At 38.8% G+C, this 20,496-nt stretch overlaps 1 protein-coding gene and 1 long non-coding RNA gene across 6 annotated transcripts in view; one reads left to right on the top strand and one right to left on the bottom strand.

Moving 5' to 3' along the window:
* Positions 1–9,002, top strand: part of scamp4 (secretory carrier membrane protein 4) — a 38,209-nt gene extending 29,207 nt beyond the window's left edge. For all 5 annotated transcript variants that reach the window (XM_059991104.1, XM_059991105.1, XM_059991106.1 and 2 more), the window contains one exon: positions 1,286–9,002. In XM_059991104.1, coding sequence (XP_059847087.1) covers positions 1,286–1,462 — 177 coding nt within the window. In that variant the 3' untranslated portion in view covers positions 1,463–9,002. The remainder of the gene's footprint in view (positions 1–1,285) is intronic.
* On the bottom strand, positions 5,112–20,076 carry LOC132405998 (uncharacterized). The gene is made up of 2 exons (XR_009516027.1): positions 19,786–20,076; positions 5,112–18,266 (listed from the first exon to the last, which is right to left on the bottom strand). It is a non-coding gene; the product is annotated as an uncharacterized LOC132405998 (long non-coding RNA).
* Positions 20,077–20,496: the final 420 nt, after the last annotated feature.

Raw genomic sequence — 20,496 nt, 5'->3', positions numbered from 1 at the left:
TATAAGCTGCTTTGATTTGGGGCTCTGAAACTAATCAGTAGGAAACATTTATATCATGAGTCATTTAATCCTGATATTTAGTACACAGCTGTTATCACTCCCTTCCTTTCTTGCTCCCTGCTTTCCCAGTCTGCTGTTTTCTGTTTTCCACCCACCTCATTCTGCCTTACTTCCTTTGCTCATCCCACTTCTTTCCTCCTCACTATTCTTCTAATTGTTTCTCTACCCTACATGATGAAACACTATTATGATTTTATTTCCTCTCAAGATGAATATATAGCAGGGCCCATCAAGCGGGCTGTTTTTTCAGAGTTTTGAAGTGCACTCTGAAGTTTGTCCTTGCTTACATCTTTCCTTTTTAATTACTGCCATGTGCACCCTGACCTATATAGGATCAAATTCTCTCTGCCTTTGACAAAGCATTTGATCACCTCTTAATGCTGACTTTACTACGGTATCAAATTTTGTCTGATGATTTAATTCCTTTGAGGTGCCTTAAGATATGGTAGTGTCGCAGTTAGCATAACACTGTTACAGCTTGGGGGTGGAGGGGGGTGTCAGAGTTCAATTCCAGCACTGACAGTAAGAAGTTTATACATTCCTCCCCATGACTGTGTGGATTTTCTCCTGGTGTTCTGGTTTTCTCCCACAGTCCAAAGACGTACTGGTTAGTAGGTTAATTGGTCATTATAAACTAGTGTTTAATCAGTGGGTTGCTGGTCAGTGTGGCTTGTTGGGCCAGGAGAGCCTGTTCTGCACTCCATATCTAAAATAAATAATAAACGCTTAATAATGTTTAAGAGTTTACGTAAATGCAAGTAGTTGTGCCCTAATGTGTTCTGCCATTTATTGCTATCCTTTTTTTAAAATGTATATAATTTTCTAGCATTTGCCCAGATGGATCTTTTTTTTTTGGTGAATTAAATTATGTGCCATTTTGGTAAGTGCTAAGTAAACTGGACAGTTGACCAGTATAAAATACTGGGCTCAGAATATGTGAATTGATTGAAAGTGGGTCTCGGGCCTTAATCCACTGCATGATTACTGAAGGAACCAATTGAGAAATTTGAATGTTGTCAACTAGACGGGCGATAATTGCACAGGACACTAATTTGGATGAATATTTGGCTTTGTTTGGAAGGTGACAGTTGCTGCAGCAGTAGTCATAGTTTATAGAATACTTGAATAATATCCAAAATTTTTCATTTGTTTTCTCCTTTTCCTATTTTATAACATGTGTCAAATTAATTTTAAAAGTTTCTATTGCTATGATTTATTCTATCAGGTGCACAAAATCTACCGGGGCAGTGGTGGAAGCTTCCAGAAGGCCCAGGCGGAATGGAATGCAGGCACATGGCAAGGTGCCCCATCCAACCAATCAGCATTTCATACAGTTACTGGTAGTACTTTGCCACAGTATCCCACAGTGCCAAGGTACCCTGGTGAAAACGACTGGTCCTAAAAATGTGAACCTTCATTTCAAAGTTTATTTGCTATATTTATGATGTCATTTCACATTTCAATTGCAAATTAATATTTCCCATTGTAAATGCCTTGTATAATACTACATATTGAAGATGTTAAGGCATTGCTGACTGGAACTTGTTGCACTGCGAAAGCCTCAAAATCATGAACATTAGAATTGGAAAGTTACTGCATTTTTATGCTTTTAGGCTGAGGTTTCTTGATCAGTACTAACTGCCATTATGTCATACTTTAAAAGCGCATTAGATTGAAATTAGTTTCAAAATTAGTCTGGCTTTTAAATGTTGACTCTCTTACTTTAATCTGATCATCTTCAGAGATGAACAACTTTATCATTCTCAACAGCAAAATCTGGCCTAACGACAGAACCTTGACATGTTCCACTAAATCAGGGGACCCCTCAGTTAATGGTAGGGGTCCATGGCATAAAAGAGGTTGGGAACCCCTGCACTAAATAGATTTATTTCTGTGCCTTTTCTGTATTTACTTTATCGAAGGGACCATGGTTATCTTTGAGTCTCACTGTAACATCTATAATTGCTGTAACTTTCCCCTTCTAAAAATAATTTGGGAGATTAAGCCACTGCAATCCAGTGACTAACTTGGGTTCCTTTTAAAACTAATTATCCTGCTGTTGATGATTTGAATATGCCTCTTAATGTATGATGACTTGACCATGGGACAGTGAACTGATATGTGTCACAAAGTCTCGTTACATGGGGCACAAAGCCTGCAAGACGTATCCATGTTGCACTGTAGCTGAATTACATTTATTAGAATGGAATTAGTTGTTAATAGTTGAGAACTAATAAAATTTGACTCAGAAAATGTGTCAAACCCCTTAATCCAACCTCAATAACCATGAATTGCCCTTGAATTATCTACACTATTATTGTCAACATTATCCCCAGGTACAATTATTCTCCTACCACTCTGATAAGTAAGTTTCTTGAATTGAAATAGCTTATCTTCCAAGTCAATTTCTGCAAATCTAAAGGAGAAATTAATCAGAATCAGGTTTAGTATCACTGGCATATGTCGTGAAATTTGTTGTTTGGCAGCAGCAGGACATTACAATATTTAAAAATAAAAAACTCGGAATTATAATGCAAAATAAAACTGAATAAGTAGTGCAAAAAGAGAGCAAAAGCATGTAACTGTGTTTGTTGTCCATTTGGAAGTTTGATGGGGGAAGGAAAGAAGCTATTCCTAAGACATTCAGACAGACAGACATACTCTATTGATCCCGAGGGGAAATTTGGTTTCGTTACAGCTGCACCAACCAAGAATAGTGAAGAAGTATAGCAGTGTAAAACCATAAATAATTAAATAATAATAAGTTAATCATGCCAAGTGGAAAAATAAGTCCAGGACCAGCTTATTGGCTCAGGGTTTCTGACACTCCGAGGGAGGAGTTGTAAAGTTTGATGGCCACAGGCAGGAATGACTTCCTATGACGCTCAGTGTTGCATCTCGGTGGAATGAGTCTCTGGCTGAATGTACTCCTATGCCTAACCAGTACATTATGGAGTGGATGGGAGACATTGTCCAAGATGGCATGCAACTTGGACAGCATCCTCTTTTCAGACACCAGCGTCAGAGAGTCCAGTTCCACCCCCACAACATCACTGGCCTTACGAATGAGTTTGTTGATTCTATTGGTGTCTGCTACCCTCAGCCTGCTGCCCCAGCACACAACAGCAAACATGATAGCACTGGCCACCACAGCCTCGTAGAACATCCTCAGCATCATCCGGCAGATGTTAAAGGACCTCAGTCTCCTCAGGAAATAGACATGGCTCTGACCCTTCTTGTTGACAGCCTCAGTGTTCTTTGACCAGTCCAGTTTATTGTCAGTTCGTATTCCCAGGTATTTGTGATCCTCCACCATGTCCACACTGACCCCTTGGATGGAAACGGGTCACCGGTGCCTTAGCCCTCCTCAGGTCCACCACCAGCTCCTTAGTCTTTTTCACATTAAGCTGCAGATGATTCTGCTCGCACCATGTGACAGTTTCCCACCGTAGCCCTGTACTCCGCCTCATCTCCCTTGCTGATTCATCCAACTATGGCAGAGTCATCAGAAAACTTCTGAAGATGGCAAGACTCTGTAGTAGTTGAAGTCCGAGTTGTAGATGGTGAAGAGAAAGGGAGACAGGACAGTCCCCTGTGGAGCCCCAGACCTACTGACCACTCTGTCTGACAGTGTTTCAAACGAAAGCGCATTTACTATTCCTGAGCCAGTTCTTCCTGCACACTCCTAAAACCCTCTAACTTTCTAATAATCATAATGGGGATCTGAGTAGCCAAACTTAGAATACCCAGATCCCCATCAGCAACCACAGAATATAAAAGATCATTATTGATTGAGAGATGTAGAATCTTTTTAATAACCTCATCAGTACTTAACAGTATATCTTACAATATCTTGTTTAAAATTTAGGAATAATAAATTAGTTATTACAAGAATCTTGGGCAGTTCATGTTTGAACAACTTATAGTCTGCCCTTACTTAGTATACCCAAACAATGAGTTAATTTTGCAATGTAATCCTTGCTAAAGCTAACAATCCAAGGATCCTGAGATATTTCTCTGGTGAGTCCTGATCAATTAAAATCTAAGTCTATTTTGTTAATTTTCCGTTCGTTTGCCTTCTTATAAATAAAGCTATCATTTCCAGCAGACATACAGAAAGCAGCAGGCTTGCCAACATTTCTGAAAACCCATCTTTACACAGCCTTCCACAATCCTGAAGTTGTGGCTCATGCCTTTAAATTAAAAGTATAGCCGGTGACGGCAATGTTATCAACAAAGGCAAACCCCAACAGGACATATTGCAGTCAATCAGATTGACACCACTTTCATCCCTTTCTACAAACATAATAAAATGTCCATTACACAGTTAAATAGTGGAGAGCAGGAGTGGGAGTGATCATCTACTTTCCCTTATAAACCTTAAAAGATCTGAAACCATATAAATAAAAGATGGTCCATTTTGGCTTTAAAGTCGAATTTATTGTCATATGCACAAGTAAATGTATGTGCAGGTGCAATGAAACACTTATTTGAGGTATCAAATCAAACACGTAATGTCGTATTACTTGCTACCCATTACGCTGCTGGCATTTAGGGCAGCAATGAAGGTTCTCCATCTCTGGTGGTGATCAGTGCTTCCTTCATGATGTCAGTAGCTTCCTCTCAGAGACGCAGGAATACCGTTGCACTCAGATGTAAAATGATACTTCATTGCTATTTTACCAGTCAGGGTTGTTAGCCCTGAACTGAACCCCTGAACCTGGAGGACAGGTGGACCACTATTAATCTGGCCTCTGCCCTTTGACCTGTTTGGCATGGGTGACACTACCAAAAGCTAAAGCATAGAGCCCTGACTCTAGCTAACAGCTCTCCGGGTCATTGAGGCACACAAGCCTCCAAACCCTCTGTCAAGGTTGTGGTCCTCTTGGAGGATAGCATTATATAATCAGTTGGATGCAATTTTTTATACACTTTAGAATGAAGTCTATTTAAGTGCAATGTACTTAAACTATGTGAATGATACCTGAATCTCTGAAGTATTTTGGATTTAATCACTAATTTCAAAAAACAGTTTTGTCTGTGTTTTGGGAAAAAAAAAGACTTGGTTAACTAGATCTCCTTTTAAAATAATAGCCTAAGTAATAGATGACTAGATGCCATATGTTGAATGCATGCATATGTAAAAATATTGATGCATTACTCTAGAGCAGGGGTTTCCAACTTAGAATCCACAGACCCTTTGGTTAATGGTAGGGGTCCATGGCATAAAAAAAGGTTGAGACCCCTGCTCTAGGCATTGCCCCATTTAATGATGTAATTCTGTAAATCTATTCTAAATAGTCTACTGAAATTCAAAGTAATAGAAACAAAGATTTTTCAAAATATCTAATCCAAATGGGACACATATTCCAAACCTCCAAGTGTGCAATTATTCTTTTCTGGAAATAAAACGTGTTCAGAATATTGTTCAATTTTCTAATATTAACTTCTGAAGTGTAATTTGATAAATGTTAAAACTAAATTGCCATAAGGCAATTACATACTTTTGATATTCCAAATAACTGCATAATTGGAAGAGAATGTAATTTTCTGCATGTAACTATAAAAATGCTTTAAATTTCAAATGACAAATAATCTTACTAATTTTCAGAAATAGGTTAAAATTTTGTGAACACTTCCATTTTATTTCAGTCTTGTCTCTCATTGACCTTGAAATAAGTGCAGCTTTAGACACTTAACAGCAAGCTGCAAGGGCAAATTGTCTTCCTGATGTTGACAGCAGTGCATACATCTGAACAGATGCTTTTAACAGAGGAAGATTGTCCGTGCTAGTTAGTCCTTTTTACAATGATATATAGAGGTGGGGATAGGAAACGAATAGACTAACATGAATAACATGCACAAAATGCAGGAGAAACTCAGCAGGTCAGGCAGCCTCTGGAAATGAATAAATAGACTAATATGAAAGCAGCATTGCATCTATGCTGTATTATATTTTTATGACACTACTTTCTGACATTGCAAAGGAATGGGTTACATTATATTGTGCATTTTGCATTCCTTGTAGGTAGAAAACAATTAGGTTTCCGTCAAAATGCTCAGCAGCAACCCTGTGTATGTTTTGGATGTGCCTATTTTCCTAAGTGCACTTACCTATACTGTCATTATGTTATAGCTGCCAAAGTCTAATGGATAGAAGTGCCTTATAATGGTGTTTCTAACTGAAATTGTGCTGTCAAATGAACACTGGAAACAGTGCAGTGGTCAGAAAATGGCTGCTATTAAACAATTTCATGGTAAAGCTTCATGGTACAAAATAACAAAATTTCTTTCTATTGATCATGAGGTTGCTAACATTCTAATGTCAGTGAATCATTTGGAAAATTACAGCAGCTCTTGCTTTTTGGATATTTTTCCAAATTTTTCTTTTGTGAAGGGATAAGGTTTAAAACTGAAATATTTACATTCTATCATGAGAAGTTTTCAAGATATTGGATATAAATACTTGGTGAACAGAAGTATATTTTTACTCCTTTGATACACTAGTGTAAATTTGAAGAGATGGTTATGAGCTTTATATTTAGTAATGCATTCAAACAGAATTTGAGGTATTTTGAACAGAATTTGAGCTTAGTATATGATAAGAAAATTGTAAGTGTTATACACCAAGGATGCATTCCCGCCATGAGGAGTTTGTACATCCTCCCCATGGCCACGTGTGTTTCATCCCACAGTCCAAAGGTTAGTAGGTTATTTGGTCATTATAAATTCTCCTTGATTAAATTAGGATTAAATATGGGGATTGCTGGGTAGCACGGCTGGAAGGGCCTATTTTGCACCATATCCCATTAAATAAATAAATTGAGAATTCAGTAACCAGCATTTACAAGTTTAAGTTATCCCAATTTCCTTTTTAGATGTTAATTATTGTAAATTAATTAAGATAATTTTGTGTTAATGAATTTGCTTGGGTGTTTGATAGAACCAATGTGGAAATAACATGAAGTATAGTTTGCTAATTGCTATATGAGCTTTGTACTATAATAGGAATTGGTTTATCCAGTGTCTGTGTAAGTTCATAAGAAAGAGGGGCAGAATTAGGCCATTTCCTTTTGCTTGGTCTGGCCATTCAAAGCTGCTTGCCAGAGTTGTCCCATTATTTTGTGTTTAATCTTATAAGCAGAGATGCTGAGCAGTTTGGAGATGATAGGGAATGGGGTAAGGGCTTGAGAAAAGGCCTATGGATTATTAATAATTCCATGGAAAAGGGATGTACTTAAAAATAGTCCACATTCCGACAGATTTTGGGACAGATTTTAAATCTGGAAATAGAACTATTAATGGAGAATTCAGGATTTTTAGTTTTTTTTTTGAAGATAGAGATTTTTCTGGAGGATGTAGTTTAATTTAGGATGTGCTGTAGGAACACAAACTTAAGTAACATTTTGTTTTGGTGTGATTTTCAACTATATATAATGAAAATTATGTTGATATCAAATAATGAAGAGAATACACATTTTAAAAGCATTCCTTGCTTCTCATGAAAACCTTTATTTGTAGAAAAGTAAATGTATATTAATTTTACAAACCTACTTGTTAAAATTGAAGCCTGTGAGCTAATCTTCTGAAATCTATTGGGAATTGTGGAAGAAAAATTAGTTTGTGTTGCTCTGGATTTCCAGCATCTGCAGAATCTCTTGTGTTTAAGAATGCACTAAAGAATGTTTCAGCTTGTATGCTTTTCCTATTAATGGGAGATTGCAGTATTTTGTTAGTAGATTTTTGAATCCAAGGTGACACATTTTATGTGTTAGTGTAATTTCTTGTCTGCTGTAATAACTTTTGTCATTCCTTTAATGGATGACATATTCTGAAAAGTAGTTTCTGCAAAAATATATAGATAAGGTATTTTTAATGCATCAGACATTCCTGCAGTATTTTAGTTAGTCTGACTTGGGTATTGATAGAAAACCCATAATGTATAGAAAAGCTAACTGAAAATTTCTATTAACACTTGAAAGTTTACCATTTACTTACAATGATAAGAAACATTATCAATATTTTCAAAACCTTAACACATTGCTTCGCTTTGAGACCATGTCAGTTTGAATAGCTTTTTAATTTATTTTTTACAATATGTTTTACTTTGTGCAAAATTAAGTGTTAGAATTCTGATTTCCTTGATATAAACATATTGATAATCCCGCAGTTGCCATTGATTATTGCTACAAAAATTAGACGTGTTGAGATTGAAAAACTCTGTTTCACAATGTCTATAATTACTTTTTGTGAAAAGATTTTTAAACTAGTTTTGTTTAAAATGCAGTAATGTGTTAATTACTAATTTTAAAAATCTGCCAGAACAATAATTCGTTGATGAGTTGACCTTTAGGAAGTGTTTCTCTAGTTGTGAGGTGTGTGGACTGACAATATGATGCTACCTACTATTCATTTATAATCTGTTTAACACTTGGTGGAGACAGACATGTAGCAAAAACTTCCTGAACAGTACATTCTGTCAAGTTTTGAATCAGATTAATTTTCAAGGTGTTTTGTGAATACTTCTAATGTATGGAGTGTATAATTCTATTGGCAGATAATTGATTCATATTACTCTATTAAAATTAGTTGCTTGTCAATCTTAGAAACAATGTGGCCTTTTTTAAAAACTTTATTCTATAAAATGTAATTTAATAATTGAAACTGAAAAGTTACTAAAACTTCCTTGTGTGCTGTTTTTCTGAACTGACAGTCTTACTAGTTTAAATATATTTGAAGGTTCCTCTTATGGGTTCTGCATGTCTTGAAATTTTTATCTGTTGTGTATGAAATGTTAAAAGTAAAATATATTGGTTCTCATAAGTAAAATGGATTGCTTTATTTATATAAAAATGGTAATAACAGCAAAGGACTTTGGGGGAAGAATATTTTATTGTAAAGATATAACCTTGCAATGCTAATAAACTGCCTATGCTAACTGATATGAACCACTGAATTTCGTTCATAACAATTTGCTTTTCACACAGTGCCAGCTGGTGGAAAGTTTCAACCTGTACAACAAGGAGTTTCTGCATCAGTATGATACAAAATCTGTTGAACTAGACTAATTTTGTTGTATCCACCTTTTTATATTTTGCCCAGAATTGTAAATCTTTGCCCACTTGTCATTGAACTATTCACATGTTCAAAGTAACTTTGAAATCTGTGCCCACTTCTCATAGGAACAGTTTCCCTCAATCTTAAGCAGCCAAGAATGTTCACAAATTTATTAATTCAGTCCATCTTATTTACTGCAAGTGGGAGAGGAGCCCACAAGGGACCTCAAACTTAGTACAACTAAAGGCTGATTTATACTTGTGTGCCACATCTACACCGTAGGTACCACGTACCCTACGGCGTAGGGTGACGTACACCTCCCTGAAAAACTAACTCGCGTGTTGTGGTGATGCAGACCACAACAACTGTGATTGGTCCACTTGGTTTCATCACATTTCCTCCTACACATTTCCGGTTGCTTTTTCTCCACCGTGTCTGTACACCGATGCAAAAATAGATGAACCAAGTTGCCAAATCTACCTGCCGACATGTGAAAATGTTTGAAATGCATTTCCTCATCCATGTCTCTCAGAAAGAAACTGAATGCAGTGGCATAGAAATTCCACCGCCAACTAGTGTTTTGGTGCACACCAACATATGCTCGCTACGGCGTAGAGCAACACAGAAGTGAAAATCAGGGCTACGGCGTAGGCTGCAGCATAACCTGTATGCACAAGTATAAATCAGCCTTTACAATGAAAGAAAAGAAATTGATCAGGAGAAGCATTTACCTCTTGAAAACAGGTAACAGTGATATTGTAAAAGAATGTAAGAAAATAATGTTGAATAATTTGATATTTTTTAATTAAACAGGGGAATTAACAGGCTGTCCATCTCAAAGAAGCTGGAAATGAATAAGGAATAAGGATTTTTTAAATACATAAGCAACGTATAACAATCAGAAATAAAATAACCTTTTGGACTAGGTTTTCGAATTCAGTGTTTTAAGCAAACTAAATGTTAAAGATGCCATAATAATATATTAAAGTTTTCTTATTAGAGAAAGCACTCCCTTGTAAAATTAAACATCCCACTCCACCCATATATTTTAAGAAATGTCAAATCAAAAGAATATGTTAAACAATCTGCCTAAATAATGGTTCAAAATTCAAAGTAAATTTATACTACCCTGAGATTAATTTTCTTGTGAGCATTCACATTTAGTATAAAGAAACACAACAGAATCTATGAGCTGTACACAAAAACTACAGGTCTGCCTTTAATACCATCATTCCAAATAAACTGATTCCTAAGCTCCAGAACCTGGGTCTTAGCACTCAGATCTGCAGCTTGATCTTCAACTTCCTCACAGACAGGACCCGGGCTGTAAAGATAGGGGACAAGCTCTTCTCTACAATCACTCTGAGCAAGGGTGCCCCACAAGGCTGTGTACTCAGCCCCCTGCTGTACTCACTGTACACCCATGATTGTGTAGCCAAGTTTCCATCAAACTCAATACATAAGTCTGCTGATGACACCACAATTGTAGGCTGTATCTTGGGTAATGATGAGTCTGAGTACAGAGAGGAAATTAAGAACCTGGTGGCATGGTGTAAAGACAATAACCTATCCCTCAATGTCAGCAAGACGAAGGAATTGGTTGTTGACTTCAGAAGGATTTGCAGACTGCACAAACCCATGTTTAAATTTTTTTATTATATTTACTTTGATATGTACTTCAGGGAGTGTGAAGCACAGAAATAAATATCACTGATGATTGTACACTCTAGTATCAATTGTTTGGTGACAATAAAGTAAAGTAATAAACCAGGATGGACTAACAACCAGTTACATTCTTCTTGTGCCTGTGTCAGTTTCATCTGGGTACTCCACTTTCCTCCCACAGTCCAGAGATGGACAGGTTAATAGGTTGAATGATCACATGGATGTAATTGGGCCAGAAGGGCTTATTACCTTGCTGTATGATCAGTAGAACAGAGACTGCATTGCTGGAGAAGATAAGAGATTCAAAGTAAATTTATACTTTACACCGTATACTACCCTGAGATTCACTTTCTTGCAGGCATTCAGAGTGGAGCAAAGAAACATAATAGAATCATGGTTAGCCCAACACTATTACAGCTTGGGGCATTGGAGTTCAGGGTTTAATCTGGATGTCCTCTGTAAGGAGTTTGTATGTTCTCCTCGTGGAATGTGTTGGTTTTCTCCGTGTCCTCCAGCTTCCTCCCACAGTCCAAAGGTGTAGCGGGTTGGTTAATTGGTCACGCTTAGGTTCTGGTTAAATCGGGGTTGTTGGGGGTTGCTGGGCAGTGTGGCTCAAAGGGCCAATTCCATGCTGTATCTCTAAATAAGTGAAAACTACAACGACTGAAAATATAAAAACAATGTACAAAGACAAATTGTGTAAATACAATAACTAAATAAGCACAATACTGAGAAAATCTGCAGGTGCTAGAAATCCAAAGCAACACACACAAAATGCTGGAGGACCTCAGCAGGTCAGCCAGCATCTATGGAAAAGAGTAAACGGTTGATGTTTCAGGCCGAGAGCCTTCTTCAGTACTCATAAGGAAGGGGGTAGATGCCAGAATAAAAAAAGTGGAAGGTGGGGAAAGAGGCTAGCTGAAAGTTGATAGGTTTCCCCAGGTTCCTTCCTCCTTCCCTTTCTCCTACCATCCACTCTCCTCTCCTATCAGACTTTTTCTTCTCCAGGCCGTGCTTCACCAACCACCTTCCAGCTAGCCTTCCCCTCTCCCCAGCTTTTTATTCTGGCATCTTCCCCCTTCCCTATCAGTCCTGAAGAAGGGTCTCGGCCTGAAACGTCAACTGTTTACTGTTATGAATGTACCACAGCTCTGAGGGACCGAAGGGTGCGGGATAGCCCCCTCCTTTGTGAGAATCACAAGATCACTTTTGAGTCAGTTCAGGAGACCCAGGAAATGAGAGAGAGATGTTTGGAATGTCTTGACCCCTCCGGCGATGTAAAGCTGCGGGTGGAGACTGAATTGTGTGTTAAAATACTGTGCTTTGTGGAAGCCCTCAGGCAAAGTGGGCTGGTTGGTGGAGGGATTGCATCATCCCTACCTGATTGACATCTGCGACCCTGTGAGTCAGGATAAAAGAGGGTCTGTAGGAACAGCCCCTCAGATGCACCAGAAGAAACGCTAGCGATCCCGTAATAGCGAAAGCTGGTGGGGAGGCCACGTGCGTCCGGTTCCATTTGCCCCAGAATTGGTATGCCTTCACCACGGAAGAACAGTTTTTAGCTAACAACAGGGAAATCAACTCCCAACAACTCTCAAAGGATTGACATCATAAAAGGACTGGGCAAGTTTTAAACTGTCTTTCTCTCAAATCAAAACGCTGCAGCTTGAACGAACTAAAAGTGACTTTTATATTTCCATCGGACAATACATTATCCCCTAGACAATGATAGAGCTATTTCTTATTGATTATTATTATTATACCCACGCTTTTAGATTTAGTATTGACAATGTATACTATATGTTTGCATTGATATTATTTTGTGTATTTTTATCAATAAATACTGTTAAAAATAGTACCATCAGACTTCAACGGACCTCTCTATCTTTCCTGGTAAGTGACCCAGTTACGGGGTACGTAACATTACTCTTTTCCATAGATTATGCCTGACCTGTTGAGTTCCTCCAGCCTTTTGCATGTGTTGCTTTGAGAGAGTTTGATAGATCTGAGGAATATCAGTTGTAGAGTCCTTGAAACTGAGTCCATAGGTACTTCCATATTGAGGTTTCAAAGTCTGAAATTAGCAGTAATGCAAAACTTCAAACCACTGTAAATTTCCCAAGTGTTGCCCATTCCTGATGTACACATAGGGAATGTTATGCCCTTCCCCTTCCAGAAAGCGTGTTTAGCTAAATGTTAAAGTCCTTGGAAATGAAAGCAAAATATTTATTTAGGAAATTCGCTAGGTTATAGGAGAGGATTGTGGGTATATAAACACATTGGTAGAGTGGTTCAGTTTAAGATTTATTTATCATTTTTCGCACCTGAGTGAACCAACCATTGCACTAAGCTGAAAGATTTTATACTGATTAAAAAATGTGTGGTACTTTTAATGGTTTTTTTGTAAAATGCATACTGTGAATATTTAGAATGAAAATTGAAAAATCACATTTTTAAATTTATTAATTGGAGGGTATAATGAAATATGGTACAACAAAAGAAATCTTTAACATTTTGTAAACTTAGCATCAGTGTTCAATGGGTTAGTAGTTTATTAATTAGCTACTACCTTCCATTCTGTGTATATTGTTACAATTTGTAACAGTGTTGTAACTTGAAACACTGACAATGTAAATGTGTTGACGCTCTAAAATGTTTCAAAGCAAAGGTTGTGGAATGTTTATTGTTTAGAAAATTTATGGATTATATTCATTAACACATAATTAATTACAGGGTGTTTCCTATGGTGGGAGAGTCTAAGACAGGGGTGGGCAAACTTTTTGACTTGTGGGCCACAAAGGGTTCTAAAATTTGACAGGGGGGCCGGACCAGGAGCAGATAGACGGAGTGTTTTGGTAATACACCTCATATGAGAAAATAAAATATCATGGGATATGTAGAAAACATGCTTTAATTTCAATTGAAAATGAACAAATGCATTACAACAAAATATCTGTCTTTGAAGTCCCATGGTATTTAGCTATTTATTGAAATGACTTTTAAAACACTGAAAATTAAATGAATAAAATACAGCTTTTTTAATAGTAACAGTTATTATTTTAAAGCACTGAAAATTCTGTTATCCTTCAAGATATTATCATCATCACTCTCCTCCTGACTGTCTTTATTTCAAAAACGGTAGGAGATGCAGGTCTAGTTGTCCTGCTCCTTCTTATTCAATTGTCCCCTGTGCCAAAACTCAACAACGACCAGCACAAGAACAGAACAGTGACAGCGCGCCAGTATGCGGAGCGCGTTATTTGATCTGGAGTGCATTTTTTATTTTGAGAACGTACGTGCACCTGCGCACTACTCATGTCCATCACTTAACAGAACTGACATGTAACATGTAAGGCTTATTGAAAAAAATATTTTCAAATGCATTTTTTACATAACGCAACGAAGAAACTTATTTTTATTTTCAGTGGGAACAGTGTTGTTGGTCTCCCTTTTTAGCCAGTGCATCAAAGTCTGGATTTAGTTTTGTTGTGGCGATTCTCAGGATGGATCTGAGGTGTTGGTCAGTTAACTTGGATCTGTGGCTGGCTTTGTTGATGTTCATGATGCTGAACGCCTGTTCACACAAATAGGTCGAGCCGAACAAAGAGTAAAGCGCAAATGTGGAGTAATACGCTGCACTTCAACAAAGGTCAATGTATATAGAGTGCGTCATCTATTGGGAAAACGCCAGAATTGCAGGGAAAAAACGTTAACAAGGTTTATTAATATAATTTCATCAAGTTCTGCGGGCCGAATTAAAAAGCTTAATGGGCCGCATATGGCCCCCCGGGCCGTAGTTTGCCCATGCCTGGTCTAAGACCAGAGGACACAGCCTCAGAATAGAGGAGCATCCTTTTAGAACAGAGATGAGGAAGAATTTCTTTAGCCAGAGCGTGGTGAAACTGTGGAATTTGTTGACACAGGCAGCTGTGGAAGTCATGTCTGTATATTTAAGGGAGAACTTGATAGATTCTTGATTGGTCAAGGCATGAAGGGATATGGGAAGAAGGCATGAGACTGGGGCTGAGCGGAAAAATGAATCAGCTATGATGAAATGGTGGAGCAGACTCGATGGGCCAAATGGACTAATTCTGCTCCTTTACCTTATGGTATTGCTCACCTTTATTAGCATAGATGTCAAAATTAAATTAGCATAATTTCAATTTTACATTAACATTATATACAAGAAACTACCAACTGTGAAGCAACAAAGGCCACGTGCGTGGGAGCATTTCAGTTACTACGTGGCTGTGGATAAAAGAAATCAGGAATACACAAGAATATCCTGTCTTTTTGTCCTGGGAGGGGTGGGGGGAGGGCATGGCTTATTTGTTGTCTAAAGCTGCCTCTGTTGTGTCAATCATGATTAGTCAGTTTAAATATTGCAGCTGCTCTTTTCATTGGCTGGCTTGTGTGCCATGGCACCTACTGTTCAGTTTCAAACACTTCAGGGGTATAAAGAGTAACGTGCAAAAAGTTCTCTCTTCCCCTTTGTCCCTGGAACCGTGCTCTCACATAATTTTTAAATAAGTACCTGTTTGTTCAATTTTTAGTTTTGTAGTTTTTGTAACTTGGGGCAACTTAAATGTTTGATCGAATTTTTTTCTTACTCATTTAAAATAAATAATTAATATGCGTTTTTGTAGTTAGTATTTTCTTACTCACTCACCAAACCCGTGAACCTGTTTCAATGTTCCACTTTTGTAGGTTCTAGCTCTCGAGGAGAGAAATACAAGGTAAGTGAACAGAAAAGAATTCGATGTCCAAGGCTACAAATGTTGGAAGATAGGTTAAAGCTGGTTTAGTCTTTTTCAACTGACAACTGACAAACAGCCTCCGTAGTAGCGTGATGGTTAGTGCAACACTATTACAGCTTAGGGTGCCAGGGTTTGGAGTTCAATTCCAGATCCATCTGTAAGTTGTTGGTACATTCTCTGTGTGAACTGCACTGATTTCCTCTGGGTGCTTTGGTTTCCTCCCACAGTCCAAACATGTCCCAGTTATTAGGTTAATTGGTCATTGTAAATTGTCCTGTAATTGGGCAAGAGTTAAATATTTGCGTTGCTGGGCGGCGTGACTCCAAAGTCTGGCATGATGCCAGAGGACTGGAAAATTGCAAATGTCATTCCACTGTTTAAGAAAGGAGGAAGGCAGCAGAAAGGAAATTATAGACCAGTTAGCCTGACCTCAATGGTTGGGAAGATGTTAGAATCAATTGTTAAGGATTAGGTTATTGAGTACTTGGTAGCACAGGACAAGATAGGATAATGTCAGCATGGTTTTCTTAAGGAAAAATCTTACCTGAAAAACCTGTTGGAACTCTTTGAGATTACAAGTAGGATAGATAACGGGGATACTGTAGATGTTGTATATTTGAACTTTCAGTAGACCTCTGACAAGGTGCCACATGAGGCTGCTTACCATGCTAAGAGCCCATGGTACTACAGGAAAGCTACTGGCATGGTTAGAGTATTGGCTGATTGGTAGGAGGCAGCAAGTGGGAATAAAAGGATACTTGTCTGGTCAGCTGCCAGTGACTAGTGGTGTTCTGCAGGGATTGTGTTAGGACTGCTTTTTATGCTGTATAGCAATGATTTAGATTATATAGATATCTTTGTTGCCAAGTTTGTTGATGATATGAAGATTGGTGGAGGGGCAGATAGTGTTGACGAAACAAGTAGGTTGCAGAAGGACTTAAACAGATTAGGAGAATGGGTAAGAAAGTGGCAAATGAAATACAATGTTAGAAAATGCTTGGTCATGCACTATGGCAGTGGAAATAAATGTGTGGACTTTTTTCTAAATGGGGAGAAAATCCAAAAATCCGAGATGCAAAGGGACTTGGGGGTCCTTGTGCAGAACATCCTAAAGGTTGGGTTGCTGGTGAGGAAGGCAACTGCAATGTTAGCATTCATTGCAAGAGGTCTAGAATACAAGAGCAGGAATGTGATGCTGAGGCTTTATAAGGCACTGGTGAGGCTTCACCTTGAGTATTGTGAAGAGTGTTGGGCTCCTCATCTAAGAAAAGATGTGCTGGCATTGAAGAGAGTCCAGAGGTGGTTCACAGGGATGATTCCAGGAATGAGAAGGTTATCATACAAGGAACATTTGATGGCTCTGGGTCTATACTTGCTGGAAAGTTGAAAGGCCAAGAGAGAGTAGATATGGAAAGGATGTTTCCCATGGACAAGAGGGCACAGCCTCAGGATAGAGGGGTGTCCATTTAAAACAGATGTGGAGAAATTTCTTTAACCAGAGGATGGTGAATTTGTGGAATTTGTTACTGCAAGCTGCTGTGGAGGCCAGGTTGTTGGTTGTATTTAAGGCAGAGATTGATAGGTTCTTGATTGGACATATCAACGGTTACAGGGAGAAGGCCAGGGAATGGCGTTGAGGAGGAGAAAAAAGGATCTGCCATGACTGAATGATGGAGCAGGCTCTTTAGGCAAAATAGCTTAATTCTGATCCTGTGTCTTAGGGACTCGTTGGCCCAGAAGTGCCTGTGTGATTTATCTCAAGATAAAAAATGAAATAAAGTAAAAAATGCAAAAAACTGAATAACCTCCTGTTTTCTAACTTTGATTCTAGAAAGTCAAGGCTTGAGGGACCACAAGGTTCAGATTTAGGTTCATTTATTTATCAATGGGCACTGAACATAGTGAAATTTGTCATTTGCGTTAACCAACACAACTTATGGATGTGCTTGGGGCAACCAACAAATATTATCATCGCCTGCCCACCACGTTCAGCAGAACTACATGAAACAAGAACAAAACAATAGTAAAACGGGCCTTTTCCCACCCTAACTAATGTGCGCTCATTCACTCACTCCCTCCAGGTCTCCCATGTCCAGAATCCAGTTGGGACTCTCAGACATCAAGCTTCTGACTTCCAGATGAGGCGATCTGGGGGCTTCAACCATTGTACCTCAACTTCCAGCCTTGCCGACTTCAGTCCTTGAGCTTCAGTCTTGACCACAGGACTCTACACTCATACAGATCTCTGACCCCTGAACTCACTGGGCTTTGTGCCTTCTACTCAGATGATCTCTGATTCCGAGTCTCACTGACCTAAGGAAACTTGCCAACCTGGGGCAGTGGGTGGCACCAGCCCTCATCCATGGGACCCACTGACCTCAGTCAATGACCACGGGGATCATCAGGCTTTGGTGTTGGCGACTGTTGGCCTGAGATCTATTCACGGGGGATCACTGGCCCTGGACTGTGAAGCTCTCCGACTTGAGCTCTGGCTCCTTTCTTCTCTGACCTCTAACTCCTCATCCCAATCCCCTGACTCCCCGCACTGCCACCAATACCATCCCTACGAACCAAAGAATGCAGCTAAATCTGAGTCACATCCTCCACGAACATTGCAGCTGGGTGCCATGTTGACCAGATGTCAACTAAAGTAGTAATTAGAGTTCAATGGTAATACATAAGAAGGATTTGATTTGTGGAGATGGTAGTCCAGTTTACAGGGGTTATCTGTGGAGGGAAAAATAGTAAACTTGTCATGTTTCTTTGAAACAATACCATGAAGGACATAGAACATTACAAGATGATAAGGCAGCATAGTTGTTAGTACAGCACTATTAGAACCCAGGGCATCAGAGTTCAATTCTGACATCCATGTAAGAAAGATGTTACGTTCTTCCTATGAGTGTGTGAGTTTCCACCAGGTGCTCCAGTTTCCTCCCACATTCTGTAATTAGGCTGGGTTTAAAAGGTGGGTCATTGGTGGTGCGGGTCATTGGGCCAGAAATGCCTGTTCTGCGCTTTATCTCTAAATAAATTTTTAAAAATAAATTCAAGATCATCAACAGAATGGTCACCATGTGTGTTTTGATACAGAAATGTGTTCCCTCAGGGTAACATTGTAAATGTTAGCCCAGATTTTATGTGCAAATTCAAGGTCACGAAGTAGAATTCCTATTTTATTTTTAAACAAAATCGCAAAGAACATAGAACATTATAGCACAGTACAGGCTCTTTCACCCACACTGTTAAGGTGACCTTTTAGCCTACTCTAAGATCAATCTAACTCTTCCCTTCTACATAACCTTCCATTCTTCCATCATCCATGTGCCTACCATAAGAGTTTCTTAAATGTCCCGGATATATCTGCCTTTACCTCTGTCCCTGACAGGGCATTCCACACACTCACCACTCTGTGTTTAATTAATTAATCTATCAATTAATCAATCTGCCTCTGACATCTCTCCTATGCTTGCCATTAATCATCTTAAAATTATGTCCATTTGTATTAGTCATTTTCATCCTATGAAAAAGGCCCTGGCTATTTACTTGATCTATGCCTCTTAATCTCTTGTACAGTTCTGTCGAGTTGCCTCTCATCCTCCTTTGCTCGTTGCATCACTGTCCAGCATGGAGGAGCCATTCTCAGGATCAGGTAAAACTACAGAAAGTTGTACACTTATCTACCTCAATCTTGGGCACTAGCCTCCCCAGCATTGAGAACACCTTCAAAAGGCGAGGCCTCAAAAAGGTGGCATTAGTCATTAAGGACCATCACCCAGGACATGCCTTCTTCTCATCAAGGAGGAGGTACAGGAGCCTGAAGATACACACACAGCATTTCAGGAACAGTTTCTTCCCCTCTGCCATCAGGTTTCTGAATGGGCAATTAAGCCATGAACGCTACCCCACTATTTTTCCCTCCTTTTGTGCACTACTTACTTTATGTTTTATATATATTTATTATAATTTATAGTTTTCATTATATATTGCATTGTACTGCTGCTGTAAAACAACAAATTTCATGGCCTATGCTGGTGATATTAAACCTGATTCTGATTCCAGAGAGAAAAGCCTTAGCTCACGCAAGCTATCCTCATAAAACATGTTCTCTAATCTAGACAGTGTCCAGATGAGGCCCCTCTGCACACTCTCTAAAGCTTCCACATCTTTCCTATAATGAGGTGACCAGAACCAAATACAATATTCTACATTTGGTTTAACCAGTTTTATGAAACTGCTACATTACCTAGTGGCTCTTGAAATCAGTCCCTTGATTAATGAAGGTCATCACACCAGGCACCTTCTTCCTATCAACCCTTCACCATCGTGGCAACTGAGGAGTGTGCAGACTGTGCAATTTCCCATCAAGAGGCCAATGTGCCTTTTTGAATATTAGTTTTCAAATACAAGCATCGGATCTGTAATGTTGAGTGTCTTCTGATTAATGTTATAAGCTGCTAGAGTTTATAAAATGAGCAATAGTTTTCCAGATGCTGTAGCAGCAAATAAGTGAACTGGTTGTCAAATTACTGGTTCGACAAACTGCAGAGGAGGTACAAATGAAATCATGACAAATAAAATGATTGAGTTTAAAGAACAGACTTAAGCCTGTGACAGAAGAGTGCCCAGAGATAGATATTTGCAAAAACAAAATGTTGAAAACAAATATAGTAAGCTGATGGCATGGCATGGTATAGACCAGGGTAAAACTAAATTATTGGTTATCAAGGCACCCATCAGAGATATTTATCAGGAGCACTGTCAATGATCCCTCCCATCCATCCAGCAATCTCTGTGCGCACCCCCCCCCCCCCACCATCAGGCAGGATGTACCACTAGGACAAGTGTCAGGCCCGACTCACTGACATCTCCCAGTCTCCACCCATTGGATTCCCATGTCCCTCATTCCAGACTCATCACCTGCAGCTTATTTAACTCCAGTTCTCATCCACAATCC

This window comes from Hypanus sabinus, chromosome 16 (genome assembly GCF_030144855.1).
Source record: "Hypanus sabinus isolate sHypSab1 chromosome 16, sHypSab1.hap1, whole genome shotgun sequence".
NCBI lineage: Eukaryota > Metazoa > Chordata > Chondrichthyes > Myliobatiformes > Dasyatidae > Hypanus > Hypanus sabinus.
This window is presented reverse-complemented; position numbering and strand designations above follow the sequence as displayed.